The sequence below is a fragment of the Schistocerca gregaria genome, chromosome X (genome assembly GCF_023897955.1).
Source record: "Schistocerca gregaria isolate iqSchGreg1 chromosome X, iqSchGreg1.2, whole genome shotgun sequence".
Classification (NCBI taxonomy): domain Eukaryota; kingdom Metazoa; phylum Arthropoda; class Insecta; order Orthoptera; family Acrididae; genus Schistocerca; species Schistocerca gregaria.
This window is the reverse complement of record NC_064931.1, coordinates 739,327,100-739,345,912: the sequence shown is the minus strand read 5'-3', so window position 1 is coordinate 739,345,912 and position 18,813 is coordinate 739,327,100. Positions and strand designations below refer to the sequence as shown.

Genomic DNA, 18,813 nt, shown 5'->3' with positions numbered 1-18,813 from the left:
AGTGTGTGGAGAGTGGCAAATACCAGTGTGTATCAGCCAGCAATAGTCAGTGATAGTAGTTAGTGTGTGGAGAGTGGCAAATACCAGTGTGTATCAGCCAGCAAGATACAGGACCATTTACGGCATTGTTGTGTGGTGAACTATAATCTACAATGACAATACACTTCCAGTGTTTGTTGAGAGAACTGTTGAACAGTGTGGAATGTAACCAGAACTACATATAGTCCATTCTATCTCACAGAACATTGTTCATGCAACTTACCAAGCAAGGTACCACAGTCTTAGCACACTGGACTCGCATTCGGCAGGACAATAATTCAAATCCACATCTGGCCATGAGATTTAAGTTTTCTGTGGTTTCTCTAAATCACTCCTGGCAAATGCCAGGATGGTGCCTTTGAAAGGGTGTGGCTGATTTCCATGTCCATCCTTGAAACAATCCAAATTTGTGTCCATCTATAATGATCTTGATGTCAACAGGATGTAAAATCTAATCTTGCTTCCTTCCTCCCTCACTCTGCAAGATGTTTGTTGTGTCCTCTGAGTAGTACAGTTACCACGTCTGTCTCCAATGATACATATGTAGGGCTTCACTTGAAGGGTTTGTTTTCATCTGCATTCCTAGCAACATCCCTTGAACCAGTTGTGAAAACAGGTGGATATAATATGAAAGGCTTTTTCATAAGATGGCGTCCTTCACTTTTGTGATTATATCGCACTGTGTGTCCTCTAGACAGCAGTGTAGAAGTGAAAACATTAGAAATCATGCCAGGTAGTTCATTAATATGGATTCCATACTTTATTAATGGTTGAGTCGCTTTGCCTTTATGACTCTTACTGGAACAGGTCATAAGCAACTTTTATGGGTAGAGCCTCTAGCTCACTACATTCTTATAAAGCCAGCAGCTCAGCAAAACAGCTGCATTTTGTCTGTTGGCATGAAACTTGTAGTATTGAGTCGTCACTAGTCTAATAGTAACTATTGGACTTTAAAATGATTTGCAAAGTATTCTGTTGTTTTGCTTGTTCATAAAAATCTGTCACAAACTGTACTATGTGTTGGTTCCCACTTAGTTGTACTCGGTGTATTGCTTCTTGGCAGTTGTTACAGACCAGACTCAGGTGTGAAGACTTCATCCTCACTGCCCTCAACAGACTATTACTCGGCAGTTGTTACATGCATTGTGAACTCAGTGGTACATAGTGGTATGATGTACCACAGGTCTCCCAGTTTAGTAAAATGGTCCTACTCTGTATTGCCTGTGAAGCAGTTTAAAAGAATACTGAGTGACACTGTCAGCTATATATTCAAGCAGTTACAAGTTTATGATCTTAAGCACATCCATTTATGGGAATTTTATGTCCATGGCAAATAGATAATTTACTGCATAATATTTATAGTGTTAAGTCAGCTCCAAATAGTCGCAACTGATTTTTAAATTTTCTTTGTACCAAATACAGAAGAAGTTGCTTAATCCACATTTGTGGTTTGTATTTGTATTACCATGCTTGCTACTATAAGAAAATAGTTAAATACATCAGAAAGAGAATGAGATAGAAAATTTTTTGAAGTGCTGATATGATCTGTGATAAAAGTTGGAAAAAAATTGAAATGTTTTACTGATACTAATTTCATTATTAATCTTGGTGTAGCTCCAAGAGTAATGTTTTAATCAGTTATAGCTAAGTCAAAATTTTTAGTTTTTCCTGTAATTCTCATGTCGTACACATTGTTGCAGGTGCCGACACAGTAATTTTTCGAGATATTTTGGCGACAGTGAACCACAATGCAATAAAAGATGTGATGTGTGTAGAAATAAGAAGTCTGTAGAAATGTCAGTGCAGCAATTTTTGAATGATGTTTTCCATAAAACAAGAATCAGTCATGACTATAATTCCTACGATGATGACCTATACGAAGGAGGGCGCCGTGGACAGAAAAGGTAATACTTTTGAGGATAGAAAATTTGCTAGAAGGTGCAGTAAAGGAGGGAAACAATTACAAAATCTCAGATTTATGATGAAGCTGTGATGGAATTAGTACAGGGAAACAACTACGTCACTTGTAATGCATTGTGTATAACAGCTATTTAAAAAAAAAATCAACTGTTCAAATCACAAAATTGTTTTCGAGAAAGAAATTTGATACTATTGAAAGTACAAAATTAATAACTGGTTTATTGACATTTAATTTATGTAAAGCAGCATCATGTTAAGCGTGTTTTTCCTGACAGTTTTTTTCTGCAAATGAACTGTCATTGAATTTAGCTGAAACACAATACATGCAATTCAGTACTGCACAAGGCCTGACCACACCATTAGAAATAATGTGTAAGGGTAAGTAAATAAGTGAAACATGGTACTCTAACTGGAAGTCGCTATTACAAATCTTCTTAAACACATAAATGCTGCAACTTTTACATTATGGAGAATGTCAAATTTTTGAGATGAAAATGCCAAAATGTTGACTGGCTTTTCCAACTTTCATTTACTAATGTCTTATTGTATCATGTTCTGGGGATCTCATATCGAAGAAGGGAAGTGTTTCATAGAAGCATAAAATGAGGATAATGTTTGGTGTCCATTCTAGAACCTCTTGTAGGCAACTCTTTAAGCAGTTGAGCATACTGACCACAGTGTCAGTATACATATACTCTCTTATGAAGTTGTTCTCAACATTCAGTCACAGTTTGAACACAAAAGTAATGTGCATAAATATAACACCAGAAGGAGAAATGATTTACTCTATACTTAACTTAGTTAGTGAGCCAGCATGGAAAGGATTGAGGTATTCAGCCGTATCTTTGAGCACCTATCCAATGAAGTAAAGAACTTAATGGGTAACATAACTAATTCAAACCCAAACAACCTACTTCACAACTCCTTCAAATCACTAAAAATCACTGTGTGTGCCCCCCCCCCCCCCCCCCCCCCCTTGTAGAAATCACATGAATAGTCAGGATTTTGCCATATTTTCTGCTGCGAAGATGCTCTCTAATTGTAAAACTAATTTCTTCCACACCAAAGCAAAAGGTTGCAAATAAGTAACTAACTGTAACTATTTTTGTGAAGGTGACTGCTAGGAGAGTGCATCCTGTCATCTTTTAATGATGTTGTTGGGAGAAATGAAAGAGAAAGAAAATGATGACAACCAGTAACAGGACATAATAGACTCTTTTCGAATAGTGTCTTGGTGCAGTGAACTTAACTTTCGAATATTGTCTTGGTGTAGTGAACTTAATGTATCTAGCTGACAAACAGATCACCATGAGTATTGTTCAAAATCTAATTTCTGCCACATGTAAGCCGCAACTCGTGACACACTGCCAGGAGTCGTCTTAACTAGACATTGCATCTGATTGGCACAGTGTGTTTAATTCTGCACTTCCTCCTACTTTTGATTCAGTTAGAAAAATGACATGCAGTAATGTTACAAGCTTTCTGTCTTGTCCTTTTTTTCTCCTACCTTCTATTTGATTCCATTACAGTCCTACCCTGAATTAGCCACTTTTCCCTGTATCTGATCCTGTTCTCTTACCTGTGACCACTATTGTTGTACTTACACTGCCTCATATACCTGAAATTTTCCTTGCACATGTTGTAACATAACCCCTGCAGATTGCACATAGTACAATGGGGGCTGTGCATGAGTAGAGCTGCCATGGTGCAGTTGGGGTACAGCTGCATTTAGTTTATGTATCCGTGTAGTTCCTCACATGGGCAAGTGGTTGATGTCCCAACTTCCCACGTGATCAAAACAGAATTTGGTTCATTCATTTCAAGTTAAAACTTGACTTTGGATGAGAAGTCAAATCCAGACATGTGCCTTTTGCAAGCATTGCTGTTCGACTCGTGCCAGTTGAGCATGCTTCATGCGCTAAAAGCTTTAACTTCATGTCACCAGTATTGCTACCCAAGAAATAGCTCAAGAAGGCAGTTGCTCTGAGAACATCCATGTGACTAGTGAAAATATATCCAGGGAGAAATTTAAGTACTGTGATGGAAAATACATAATTATGTATTCAACAAAGTTAGAGGATTCATTTTTTTTTTTTTTTTTTTTTTTTTAATTCTGTTGGTGACTAACCCAGTAAAGTTTCAGATGTTGCCCAGTCAGTCTGTTGAAGCCACCTGAAAAGCTGCTTTAATAAGTAAGCAGTAATATTGACATCACAACCGCAAATGTGCCATTACAGTGCAAAGTCTGTGTGTGACTGTGAACCATATGACGTTGAGATTGTTTTTTTTCCCCCTGTTGGGCAACTGTAATGAGTAACCTAATGTGTAGGGAGAGCCACTTCATTTTCAAATAACATCACTTCAAGTGATGCAAATAAATTTACATAAGTACTGAAACTTACAATATTGTTCATGATGAATATATTGTGATGAATATACTGTTCTGTCATGTGGTTATTTACTGAACAGAAAATCATTGGTATTAAACTTTGGAACTTTGTGCAGACAACATTTGAAAATTTTAAGAAAATATAATAGGTCTTTGTCCTTAAAACAGACAATGTAAATAGTCACTAAAATTTGGTTTATAAAAGAAGCGCACACCTTAACTCTGAAACTGTAGTCGGAACTAAGCAAAAATTCAATTATTTAAGCTGAGCTTTGAGTGGCATCCAATCACACAATATTTTGAAGTCAAAAACTCGACTCAGATTGCCAGTCCATCAGAAAATCAGAATTGTTAGTCATTAAGAACAGATAAATTATACGTGCCCAAAGAAATAGCAATAACATTAAATCTGCTAATTTGCTGGATTTACACCTCATACTGCCTTAATGTAGCCATACAGAAAATGCTTCAGTGGAACTCATTCAGGAAAATGACATTGGCTCATTAGCTCTGTTGTACCTGGTGGGGATAAAACATTCAGACACTTACTTGTACAATTCACCAGTGCCAAATTACTTTAAGACACTTTAAAACAACAGAGAGAAAACCACAATTAATTTAAATGCTACAATGTTGTTGTTGTCGTCTTCAGTCCTGAGACTGGTTTGATGCAGCTCTCCATGCTACTCTGTCCTGTGCAAATTTCTTCATCTCCCAGTACCTACTGCAACCTACATCCTTCTGAATCTGCTTAGTGTATTCATCTCTTGGTCTCCCTCTACGATTTTTACCCTCCACGCTGCCCTCCAATGCTAAATTTGTGATCCCTTGATGCCTCAGGACATGTCCTACCAACCGATCCCTTCTTCTAGTCAAGTTGTGCCACAAACTTCTCTTCTCCCCAATCCTATTCAATACCTCCTCATTAGTTATGTGTCTCATTTCCTAATCTAATTCCCTCAGCATCACCCGATTTAATTTGACTACATTCCATTATCCTCGTTTTGCTTTTGTTGATGTTCATCTTATATCCTCCTTTCAAGACACTGTCCATTCCGTTCAACTGCTCTTCCAGGTCCTTTGTTGTCTCTGACAGAATTACAATGTCATCGGCGAACCTCGAAGTTTTTACTTCTTCTCCATGAATTTTAATACCTACTCCAAATTTTTCTTTTGTTTCCTTTGCTGCTTGCTAAATATACAGATTGAATAACATCGGGGAGAGGCTACAGCCCTGTCTCACTACTTTCCCAACCACTGCTTCCCTATCATGCCCCTCGACTCTTATGACTGCCATCTGGTTTCTGTACAAATTGTAACAATAAAGCAAATCAATTATGCATAAATTCAACAGATCACCCAACACAGGCACACAAAAGGCTGAAACAGTCAGTGCAAAAATTCGACACGTATGTAAATTGTGAGTACATTAATTAATACCTTACTACTAAAAGATTGAGTGAACAAATTTGTAGCTCAGTGCGCAGAGGGGGCCAGCTGGCAGCCATGGATTTGGTAAACATGAAGTACACTTCCATACTTCAATTTAAAAGCACAAATAAGTGTGTATAGTTTCTCACTGACATGCCACTTAACACTGTAATCACCTTGCCAAATTATGAATGGAGGTAATCTGGAGAAACTTAGTGCAAACAAAATGTCTGGCAGGTGATTATTGTTAGAAGGCAGAAATGAGGTTAAGAGAGCAGCCTTCGGCACAGATGGGCTAATGTCCCACACCACAACCCGTTGGGCCAACAACAACATGCTATACCGTGAAGTCCCTCTTCCAGTAGAGGCAGTTACAAGACTGACTCCCTGCTGACCAGTCTCCTCAGAAGTCATGGCTGGCATGTAACCATTTCAGGCAGTGACATCACTCTCGGCCACCAGTGACCTGCCCTATGCTCAACAGCCAAACACTGGCCACTGGCCATATTTCTGCCTGTGCATGGCCTTAAGACCTTTCACCAGGTAAAGGGTGCACATGCTATCAGCAGGTGTAAAATCTTTGCGTGAGCAGTACCTACCCAGGAAAGAAACAATATGAATGTATCCCCCCCTCCCCAAAAAAAAGTGAAGATTGGAAGAAGGTCAAGAGGCCTTTCTCACATTTGCCTGCACCCACACCCCCTGCTAATAATCTGGCTTCGGTGAGCTCCGATCTTCCTATGTGTTTGCAGATCCTCTGTTAGGAAATTCTTCAGGGGTAGGACCTGGAGGATGTTGCATAGCCCCACAAAGTGCAGAAGCATTTTTCCAGTGAAACCTTATCTGACCTTACTCTGAGCCGAGGCATTTTTTATGTAGACCATATCGCCTACTGCCACTGATGTTGCAAGTCTTCCCCTGTTGTAACTTCGGGCTTGCCTATGGGGCATGAGAATCATATTCCTCCTTGCAGCCTCTCATTTCCCCCTCAAATTTCTGAAGTAAACAAGATTGTTGAATGAGCAAAGACTGCTGAAAGGGGACTCAACCTCAAATAAGAGCATCAGTTGGCCAGAGTAGCTTTGTGGACTTCATGGCACACTATATTCAATGCCAAACTTACCAATGCCAGGAACCATCTTTTCTGGTGCCTGGATTGGTAGATAATAAGCATGGATTTCAAATTCCTATTTATGTTCTTTGCGAACAGGGGCAGGGGGTGTCATAAGGTGTTGTAGTTACATGCCTGATCTTGTGGTTGAAACACAGTCCGAAACCCCCGTGAAGTAATCATGGGAGTGTTATTGCTCACTACCACCCTGTGTGGCCCAAACTGGCGAAGATAGTTAACAAATGCTGAGTGCTCCAAGGCTTAGTGGTCCCCTTACTCAGTTTGAGTCACACAAATGTCGTAAAAGCAGTCACCACTATGAATACAAACCTATTTCCAACTTTGGTGCTTGGAAGGGGACCCAGGTAATTGATAAATAATTTTTTCATTAGCTTAAACTCCATAATGGAATGCAAGAACCCATTTTGGTATATCAGGTTCTCTGCTTGCATTCTCAGCATTTATGTACCTGTAATTGTATATTGGTCCCCATTCCCTTTCAGGTCAGATGCTCCTTGTTTTTCATTTTCATTTTATGGATGTCCAGATGCTGCCCCCCCCCCCCCCCCCCCACACACACACACACAATAATTGGTGGAAATAGGTGAAGACAGCCAGAACCAGACTTCGGGGGAGGCAGATCTTCAATTTACCGTTATATGTCACGTGGTAACAAAACGGCCCCTTTTATAAAGAATACTCGTCCAACAAACATCCTTCCTCTAACTCATTCCTAATACTGCCTAACTCGTTATCCTTTCCCTGTTCTTTGTCAAACTCACAAAATAGTGAAGGGATCTCATTTAGGACAGCAGTGGCCACTCGGGTTCCTGGTATCTCTGCCCCACTGGCAGGTGTTGGTACTCCCTGTTCACCCATTACCTCCTCCTCTTTGTCCCTGAACATTTGACTAAGCGGGTCAGTGACCTGATTCTGTGATTCCTTAATGTGACCAACATCAAACTGAAACACTGATATATGCATGGGCCACCTTGCCACCCTTTACCATCTTGCATGGCCAGGCCACAACCAAATTTAACGCTTAATTGTCAGTTTCCTACGTAAACCTCCTATGTTACAGATAGAATCTAAATTTCTCCAAGATGAATAGCACTGCCTGGGCCTCGAGTTTGCACACAGAGTAGTGACTCTCTGGTTCCTGACAGTGCCCTTAATGTGTATGCTAATAGCCGGCAGTCACGTTGTTGGTCTTGCAGCAAGATTGCCTTGATGCCTGAATTAGAACAATCAGTCTGGATCACAAGTAGCAGATTGAAGTTGGGAGTTTCTAACACCAGGCCATTGCTGATCATATGTTTTAGGGAATTGAATGCAGATTGCTGGGAGTCATTTCACCTAAACCTTTTCCCTTGCCTTCGGAGTTGATTCAGAGAAGTCTCTTACTGGTCGAAGTTAGGCACAAATGTTCTGAAGAAATTCACCATTTTGATAAATCAGGCTATATTTTTTTACTTTGGGGTTGTGAAATTTTGTAAATGGCATGAGTCTTTGACTGACCGATGCTAACAACTTTTGTCAAAACTACAGGGTGTTTCAAAAATTACCGGTATATCTGAAACGGCAATAAAAACTAAACGAGCAGCGATAGAAATACACCGTTTGTTGCAATATGCTTGGGACAACAGTACATTTTCAGGCGGACAAACTTTCGAAATTACAGTAGTTTCCATTTTCAACAACAGATGGCGCTGCAAGTGACGTGAAAGATATAGAAGACAACGCAGTCTGTGGGTGCGCCATTCTGTACGTCGTCTTTCTGCTGTAAGCGTGTGCTGTTCACAATGTGCAAGTGTGCTGTGGACAACATGGTTTATTCCTTAGAACAGAGGATTTTTCTGGTGTTGGAATTCCACTGCCTAGAACACAGTGTTGTTGCAACAAGACAAAGTTTTCAACGGAGGTTTAATGTAACCAAAGGACCGAAAAGCGATACAATAAAGGATCTGTTTGAAAAATTTCAACAGACTGGGAACGTGACGGATGAACGTGCTGGAAAGGTAGGGCGACCGCGTACGGCAACCACAGAGGGCAACGTGCAGCTAGTGCAGCAGGTGATCCAACAACGGCCTCTGGTTTCCGTTCGCCGTGTTGCAGCTGCGGTCCAAATGACGCCAACGTCCACGTATCGTCTCATGCGCCAGAGTTTACACCTCTATCCATACAAAATTCAAACGCAGCAACCCCTCAGCGCCGCTACCATTGCTGCACGAGAGACATTCGCTAGTGATATAGTGCACAGGATTGATGACGGCGATATGCATGTGGGCAGCATTTGGTTTACTGACGAAGCTTATTTTTACCTGGACGGCTTCGTCAATAAACAGAACTGGAGCATATGGGGAACCGAAAAGCCCCATGTTGCAGTCCCATCGTCCCTGCATCCACAAAAAGTACTGGTCTGGGCCGCCATTTCTTCCAAAGGAATCATTGGCCCATTTTTCAGATCCGAAACGATTACTGCATCACGCTATCTGGACATTCTTCGTGAATTTGTGGCGGTACAAACTGCCTTAGACGACACTGCGAACACCTCGTGGTTTATGCAAGATGGTGCCCGGCCACATCGCACGGCCGACGTCTTTAATTTCCTGACTGAATATTTCGATGATTGTGTGATTGCTTTGGGCTATCCGAAACATACAGGAGGCGGCGTGGATTGGCCTCCCTATTCGCCAGACATGAACCCCGTGTGACTTCTTTCTGTGGGGACACTTGAAAGACCAGGTGTACCGCCAGAATCCAGAAACAATTGAACAGCTGAAGCAGTACATCTCATCTGCATGTGAAGCCATTCCGCCAGACACGTTGTCAAAGGTTTCGGGTAATTTCATTCACAGACTATGCCATATTATTGCTACGCATGGTGGATATGTGGAAAATATCGTACTATAGAGTTTCCCAGACCGCAGTGCCATCTGTTGTAGACAATTGTAACTACTGTAATTTCGAAAGTTTGTCCGCCTGAAAATGTACTGTTGTCCCAAGCATATTGCAACAAACAGTGTATTTCTATCGCTGCTCGTTTAGTTTGTATTGCCGTTTCAAATATACCGGTCATTTTTGAAACACCCTGTATATGCCTCAAGAATGAAATTTCTCTCCTGGCCAGTGTCATCTTGGTTGGCTTGGCCATCAAATCTGCCTCCCTGAGCTGTTGTAGCACTTCACTCAGATGCTTTAAATGTGCTCCAAAGCTAGCACTGTAAATTACCATGCCATCTAGGTAGTTACACACAAATCTGAAATTAAAGTCTCCCAGCACTGAGTCTAATAGATGGGTCAGGCCTGCCACTCCTGTGGACAACACAAGAGGCACCCTGTTTAATTTGAATAAGTTATAGTCTGTGCAGAAGGTGGTCACTGGTTTGGAATCCTCAATAAGTAGTATTTAATAGTATACTTGGTTTAAATTTAGCATCATGAAAACCTATGCCCCAGCCAACCACATAAAACAGTTGTGCAAGCCCGGGAAAGGAACAGATTCTAACACAACCTTTTGGTTCAGATTACAATAATTGACAACTGGCCTATAGCTGGAACAGGTTGGATTGGACATGAAGGGGACTGCATACACAGAAACAGATAGCCTGATAACTCCACCCATCAGCAGCTGGTCATTGTTGGGAACTTGCTGCACTGAAACTTGGTCATTCAGCTTTATTGAATTTTACACATGACCCACAGTCTATCTGTGAGAACATTTAGAAATTGTTACAATAAATCCACCAACTGTGTGGGTTCTGGCTCAGGCACGTGCCCTACATCAGAACCCAATTCTTCAGCTTGAACATGGCCCACTCCAGGTGAGGCCAGGTGTCTGCAGAATGAGTATCTATTCTTAGGTTAAAACTAAAATACATCTCTTTCCCTGAATAACCTAACATACACTGAGTTCTCATTAAAAAATCAGCTCCCAAAACAATCACATTTGAAAGAGCTACAAACATCAGAAGCCCGGTAAAATTTCCAATCCTGAGCTTGCAGTGTAACTGCCCAACAACCTTTAATGACTCTCCAGGGACGAACTGGCAGTTTTGCACAGCTGTGGTAACCCTGCAACCTGTTTATTTTCCTAGAATCAATCAAAATCAACCACAGAAACACTACTGCCATGATCAATCAATGCACACACAGGTTCTGAACCAAAGGTGACACACACACAATCAACAAATGTGTGGTGTTAACAGCATATACCTCACAGCAGTTGTGTGGGATCTACTGGAATGCTGCTTCTGTGTCAAGGTCAACTGTTCAGAAGTCACTTTGACGGTTCTTTGCAATCTCTAGCCAAAATCTGCCCACTCCCACACAGAAAAACCCATGCTGCATGTCTCCTTTTGCACTTTACTCAGCAAGTTCCTTTTATAATTCAAACCAGTGTGTGGCGCACCACCACTCTGTTTCTAGTCCTTGTGTCTGACATTTTTAACACTGGTTGCCATTTTGTCTAGATAGGAAAATGAATGAAGATTACCTGTAAACATTACACATAAATGATCTTATGGTCGTATCTCCATCCAACAAAGCAGCTCCTTCCTGAATAACACCAAGTAAGGGATAGCCTCCATCAGATGCAGTACTCGCCTCGCTTTCTGCAAATCTACCCACAATGCAACCCTGGCCACTCACACACGTTTAATGTAATCAGCTGGAAATGCCTTGCTAAGGGGCCCGGGTTCGATTCCCGGCTGGTCAGAGGTTCTCCGCTCAGGGACTGGATGTTGTGTCATCGTCATCATCATCATATCCCCATTGATGCGCTAGTTGCTGAAGTGGTGTCAACTCAAAAGGCTCTTGCACTAAGAGACCGGTTTACCCGATGGGAGGCCCTAGCCACATGACATTTTATTTCATTTCAGCTAGTGTTTCATGAGAAATTTGCTCCATGTAAAGGTATTCATTAATTAGGTCCTTATGTCTATGTACTCCCAAGCACAAAACAGACTCCTCTCATAGAGCGCACTGAGGGAACCACCACTTTGCAAAACTTCAGCTATTAACTTACTTAAATGCCCCTCGACAAGAGGGTAAATAACTTGACATACCACTTTGTGCAGTATCTGCAAGGCCTTGGACTGGTTTTCAAGCCTTAAAGTTAACCCTAACACCTTTGTTATGTGATCGATGTCACTAACTGACAAAATGTGGATGCTTTGGATAACAGGAAAGATGGGGTTTGGAAGCTTACTAAAATGATTACACACTTCTGTTCGCTTACTAGACTCCTCCGTACACCCTAGTTCTTGAGTCTCCCCTCTTTTACTCCATCCTGCCATTTAAGAAGGGACACATGTCTTTACACCAAAAGAGTTTTGTCCTTTAACTCTGATATATCAGGTATGAACTTAGGCTTCTTGTTAACTGCATGGGTATCCTTAACTCTATTGGCAGTCTGATCTGCCAGAGCGTACATCCTCATTGCCTGAGTGCGAGAGGGGGAGATACCATCTAACAAAGCAGCTCCTTCCTGAATAACACCAAGTAAGGAATAACCTGCAGCACATGCAGTACTCACCTCCCAGACTGCCTGTGATGTGATGTGATGTTCACCAGCCTGTCCAATGCACCCTGCAGCCGCCGGCACAATGCAGCCACTCTGCACTCTTCAGATTTGCCTTGAATTCTTAATTCACACTGTAAACAGTCATACCCTAAATACTTCAGTTCCAGGACAGTTCTCGTGTCAGTAGTCAACAGGATTATGCAAGCACAAGGAAAACTATAATGACTAGTATGAAGAAAGGGTGCAAGACTATAATTCTCGGCCTATAAACAATAACTGCTCAGTACTAGTGTATGCTTTTGCCCAGTAATAACCATGCTTATTTCTACCATTTGGTAGGTTTGATATTAGGGATCAGATTGTAAGCGACTGAGCCCTCCTATATAACATTTATGTAACAGACAGCAAAGTCAGTTTGCATACATTGGTACTTGCGAACAGTTCTATAGTATCATTAGTAATAAACTGAAACAAACTAAGTTTCAAAATTTTAAGAAAATGCAATGGGCTTTGGCACTAAGAACAGACAATGTAAACAGTAACTAAAATTTGCTTTATGAAAGAACGGCACACTTTAAATCCAAAATTGTAATCAGAACTAAGCAAAAATTCAGTTATTTGAGCTGAACTTTGAGTGACATCCAATTACATAATATTTTGAAGTCAAAAGATTTGCTCTGCTTGTCACTTCACAAGAAAATCTGAATCCTTAGTAATTAAAGTAAATAACATACAAGTGCCCAATAAATGCAATAGTCTGCTCAGTTTACACCTGATACTGCCTTTATCCAGCTGTATAGGAAAGTGACACTGGCTCTGTCATACCTGCCTAGGGTAAAACATTTCAGACAGCTCCTTTTACAATTCACCAGTGTGTCCATGCCTTATGCTAAGTTACTTCTGATACTTTAAAACAACAGAGAGAGTGAGTGAATAAATATTCATATTTCAGTGCTCAGAGAGTGCATGTTGGCATTTGGTAAACGTAATGTGAAATCCCACACTTTAGTTGAAACACACACATAATGGTGTATAGTCTGTCACTGACACACCACATAACACCCTAATCACCTACAAACAAAATGTCTGATTATTACCATGAATCAGATTATGGATGAGGCTAAGACAGCAACCTTTGGCATGGTATGGCCAATATGCCCTGCACTGTGATACTTTGGGCAAACAACAGCACAATGTATCTCTTCCAGTTGGTGGAAGTTAAAAGACTGCCTCTCTGCTGGCCATCCGCCTTGGAACTCGTGGTTGGCATCTGACCAATACAGACATCACTCTGGGCCACCAGAGTCCCACTCTACACTTAAAACATTGAACACATTTCCACTTGTGCATGGCCTTAAGACCCTTCGCAAGGCAAAGCGTGCACATGCTATATGCGGAAGATATAAACTCTTTGTGTGAACTATACCTGGGTAGGGAGGAATCAATACAGCTGTGTCACTATTCATCTGATCCTTCATAAAAATGTGTTGATCTCATTGATGACTGCAACGTATAATCTCCTTCAGAGCTTTTAGTTCGAACTGGAACCAAAATTATGTTTTAAACTCCCTGGTGGGTTATAACTGCATCCAAAACTGGGACTTGAACATGGGACCTTCACCTTTCACAGGCATGTGCTCTACCGGTCGAGCTTACTAGAAGAACGGATCGGTTGGTAGGACATGTTCCGAGGCATTAGGGGATCACCAATTGGAAGACAGCATGGAGGGTAAATATTGTAGAGGGAGACCAAGAGATGAATACACTAAACAGATTCAGAAGGATGTAGGTTGCAGCAGGTACTGGGAGATGTTGCACTGGATAGAGTAGCATGGAGAGCTGCATCAAACCAGTCTCAGGACTGAAGACCACAACAACAACAACAACAACAACAACAACAGCAACATCAACAACAACAGCACTTGCCCATGAAAGCCCATGGTCTCAGGTTTGACTCCTCATCTGGCAGACAGTTTTAATCTGCTGGGAAGTTTCAAATAGGTACACACACTGCTGCAGAATGAAAATTCATTCTGGAAAATCATTTATTATCCACCTGGTAGCATTCCCTACAGTTAATAACAAACACTCGTGACACTATTTATGCTTTCCACCTCTGATCTCATCCTCCATGAGTGATGGCAAAGGTTAACAACACTGGATAATATGTTTTGTATACAGAGTGAGTCACTAACTATTGCCACCAAGAATAACTCCGAAAGTATGATAGGAGGTGAAAAGTTTGTGAGACAAAAAAAGTTGCATGGGACAACGGGGGCCAAATATAACATTGGTTTTTTGTTGCTATGTGGGGTCATTTCAAGGATATGAAGGTCAACTTTTTTTTAAAAAAAATGGGATGCTATAGTTTGGTACTTATTTTCTGATAGCAGCTATCGAGACAAATCCAGTGATGTGTAACAGTAAGGTCTTTGAAGGTCAATGAAGGTCACGAAAGTGGCATGAATGTCCATTTACAGAAGATCTTCAGAGTGATGAACATTCGTATCAGTGCAGTGCTGCTATCATCCTGTCATGGATTGAGTGGTATTCCTTATCATATCTTCAGATGTAGTTGCAACATTTTTATAAACAATGGCTTTTACGAATCCCAATAAGAAAAAATCCAGAGGCATCAAGTTTGGCAAACGAGCTGGTCACGACATATCTCATCCGCATCCAATCCACTGATTTGGAAATTGTCTCTGCAACTCATTTCTCGCCATCAGCAAAACATGTGCCGGACACCCGTCGTGTTGATACCACATTCTGTTCCTTGTTCCTAAAAGTATTTCTTCCAATAACAGAACTTGTGTTTCTTCCAGGAATGTGGTGTACTTCCTACCATGAAGATTTCCTTCAATGAAGTAGGGGCCTATAATTCTATCCTCCAGACTCCCATGCCATACATTTTTAGTGTGCAACTTGCTGCAGCCAACACAGATTTTCAGTTGCCCAAAAATGCATGTTACGCAAGTTAAAATTTCCATGGTTTGTGAATGTAGTCTCATCAGTAAATAAAATGAAATTAATAAATGTGCCATCCCTCTGAATCTGAAGTTGAGCCCATTGGCAGAATTCAATGTGACACATACAATCCATGCAAGTTAATTCGTGGTGGAGACTGATATGGTAAGGGTGATATTTCTGGTGAAGCAGAACATGAACACGAACAACACTACTCTGGCTCATGCCAGATTCCCTTGCGATTTGACGTGAACTAACATAAGGATCTTGAACCACAGTGGCAAGAGTACCAATTTCTGTTTCCTCATTAGTAACGTTCCTTTGTGGGATATGTTTCCAATGCATTAAAGATACAGTTGTGCTCAATTTATCATACACATATTTAAATGTATGATGTGTAGGGCAAGTACGTTGAGGATATCTTTCAGTGTATAAGTCTCTAGCTCTTATTGAATTTCATTGCCATTCTCCATAAATGAGAAGTGTATCGACTTGTTCTTCGAAGGAACACATCATTCACATTCTCTTGATTCGACGATATTAGTCTTACTGTTCCTATTAGTGTTGTATTGCGAAACCATCTAATGGTGTTTACATGTCAATGGTAAATTAGATGGGTACGCCGTATTTGGTGAATATTTACTATTTGCATGATACACGAGAGAGAATTGTCAGAGCATGTGCTTCAATAAGTGCTGAGGTTATTAGGAATACCACTCAATCCATGATAAGAAGATTGCAGCACTGCATTGATACCAATGGTCATCACTTCAAACACTTTCTGTAAATTGATGTTCATGCACCCTTTGTGACCTTGAATGACCTTCAAAGACCTTACACATTGTTGGATTCATCTCGATAGCTGCTATCAGAAAATAACTAATAAACTATAGCATCCCATAAAAGAACAAAGATGACCATCATATCTCGGATGCAAGCCCACGTAGCAACAAAAAGACGACGACATATTATGGCCCCCGTTGTCTCGTGCAACTTTTGTCCCACAAACTTTTCAACTCCTGTCATAGTTTCAGAGTTATTCTTGGTGGCAATAGTTAGTGACTCACCCTGTATACCTAACAGTATTTTCTGAAGCGGTAGGAAATTTAGTGAGACATGTTACAACAGATGAGTTCCATACAGAATCATCCTGAGACTTTTCAAGTAGATCTGCTACAAAGGCCATAATCTCAATACCTGGATGTAATCAATGTTGTTGTTGTTGTTGTTGTTGTTGTTGTTGTTGTTGTGGTCTTCAGTCTAGAGACTGGTTTGATGCAGCTCTCCGTGCTACCCTATCCTGTGCTTCTTCATCTCCCAGTACCTACTGCAACCTACATCCTTCTGAATCTGCTTAGTGTATTCATCTCTTGGTCTCCCTCTACGATTTTTACCCTCCACGCAGCCCTCCAATACTAAATTGGTGATCCCTTGATGCCTCAGAACATGTCCTACCAACCGATCCCTTCTGCTAGTCAAGTTACACCACAAACTCCTCTTCTCCCCGATTCTATTCAGTATACCTCATCATTAGTCATGTGATCTACCCATCTAATCTTCAGCATTCTTCTGTAGCACCACATTTCGAAAGCTTCTATTCTCTTCTTGTCCAAACTATTTATCGTCCACATTTCACTACCATATGTGGCTATGCTCCAAACAAATACTTTCAGAAACGACTTTTTGAAACTTAAATCTATACTCAATGTTAACAAATTTCTCTTCTTCAGAAACGCTTTCCTTGCCATTGCCAGTCTACATTTATATCCTCTCTGCTTCGACCATCATCAGTTATTTTGCTCCCCAAACAGCAAAACTCCTTTACTACTTTAAGTGTCTCATTTCCTAATCTAATTACCTCAGCATCACCCGACTTAATTCGACTACATTCCATTATCATCATTTTGATTTAGTTGATGTTCATCTTATATCCTCCTTTCAAGACACAATCCATTCCGTTCAACTGCTCTGCTAAGTCATTTGCTGTCTCTGACAGAATTACAATGTCATTGATGAACCTCAAAGTTTTTATTTTTTCTCCATGGATTTTAATACCTTTTCCAAATTTTTCTTTTGTTTCCTTCACTGCTTGCTCAGTATACAAATTGAATAACATCGGGGATAGGCTACAACCATGTCCCACTCCCTTCCCAATCACTGTTTCCTTTTCATGTCCCTCGACTCTTATAACTGCCATCTGGTTTCTGCACAAATTGTAAATTGCCTTTCACTCCCTGTATTTTACCCCTGCCACCTTTGAAATTTGAAAGAGAGTATTCCAGTCAACATTCTCAAAAACTTTCTCTAAGTCTACAATTGCTAGAAATGTAGGTTTGCCTTTTCTTAATCTAGCTTCTAAGATAAGCCGTAGGCTCAGTATTGCCTCATGTGTTCCAACATTTCTACGGAATCCAAACATATCTTCCCCGAGGTCGGCTTCTAAAAGTTTTTCCATTTGTCTGTAAACAATTCGCGTTAGTATTTTGCACCTGTGACTTATTAAACTGAAAGTTTGGTAATTTTCACATCTGTCAACACCTGCTTTCTTTGGGATTGGAATTATTATATTCTTCTTGCAGTCTGGCGGTATTTCGCCTGTCTCACACATTTTTCTCACCAGATGGTAGAGTTTTGTGAGGACTAGCTCAACCCAAGGCTGTAAGTAGTTCTACTCCATGGGCCTTGTTTCGACTTAGGTCTTTCAGTGTTCTGTCAAACTCTTCACGCAGTATCATATCTTCCATTACATCTTCATCTACATCCTCTTCCATTTCCATAATATTGCCCACCAAGTACATCATCGTTGTATAGACCCTCTATATACTCCTTCCACCTTTCTGCTTCCCCTTCTTTGCTTAGAACTGGGTTTCCATCTGAGCTCTTGATATTCATACAAGTGGTTCCCATTTCTCCAAAGGTCTCTTTAATTTTCCTGTAGGCAGTATCTATCTTACCCCTAGTGAGATAAGCCTCTACATCCTTACATTTGTCCTCTAGCCATCCCTGCTTAGCCATTTTGCACTTCCTGTCGATCTCATTTTTGAGACGTTTGTATTCCTTTTTGTCTGCTTCATTTACTGCGTTTTTATATTTTCTCCTTTCATCAATTAAATTCAATATTTCTTCTGTTACCCAAGGATTTCTAATAGCCCTCGTCTTTTTACCTACTTGATCCTCTGATGCCTTCATTACTTCATCCTTCCGAGCTACCCATTCTTCTTCTATTGTATTTCTTTCCCCCATTCCTGTCAATTGCTCCCTTATGCTCTCCTTGAAACTCCGTACAACTTCTGGTTCTTTTAGTTTATCCAGGTCCCATCTCCTTAAATTCCCACCTTTTTGCAGTTTCTTCAGTTTTAATCTACAGTTCGTAACCAATAGATTGTGGCCAGAGTCCACATCTGCCCCTGGAAATGTCTTACAATTTAAAAC

General features: G+C 40.7%; 1 protein-coding gene across 1 annotated transcript in view; it reads left to right on the top strand.

Annotated features, from left to right (window-relative positions):
- The window catches only part of LOC126299561 (uncharacterized), a 280,185-nt gene that overhangs the window by 180,082 nt on the left and 81,290 nt on the right, over positions 1-18,813 (top strand). The window contains exon 9 of the mRNA XM_049991559.1: positions 1,740-1,943. Within this exon, the coding sequence (XP_049847516.1) occupies positions 1,740-1,943 (204 nt within the window). The remainder of the gene's footprint in view (positions 1-1,739; positions 1,944-18,813) is intronic.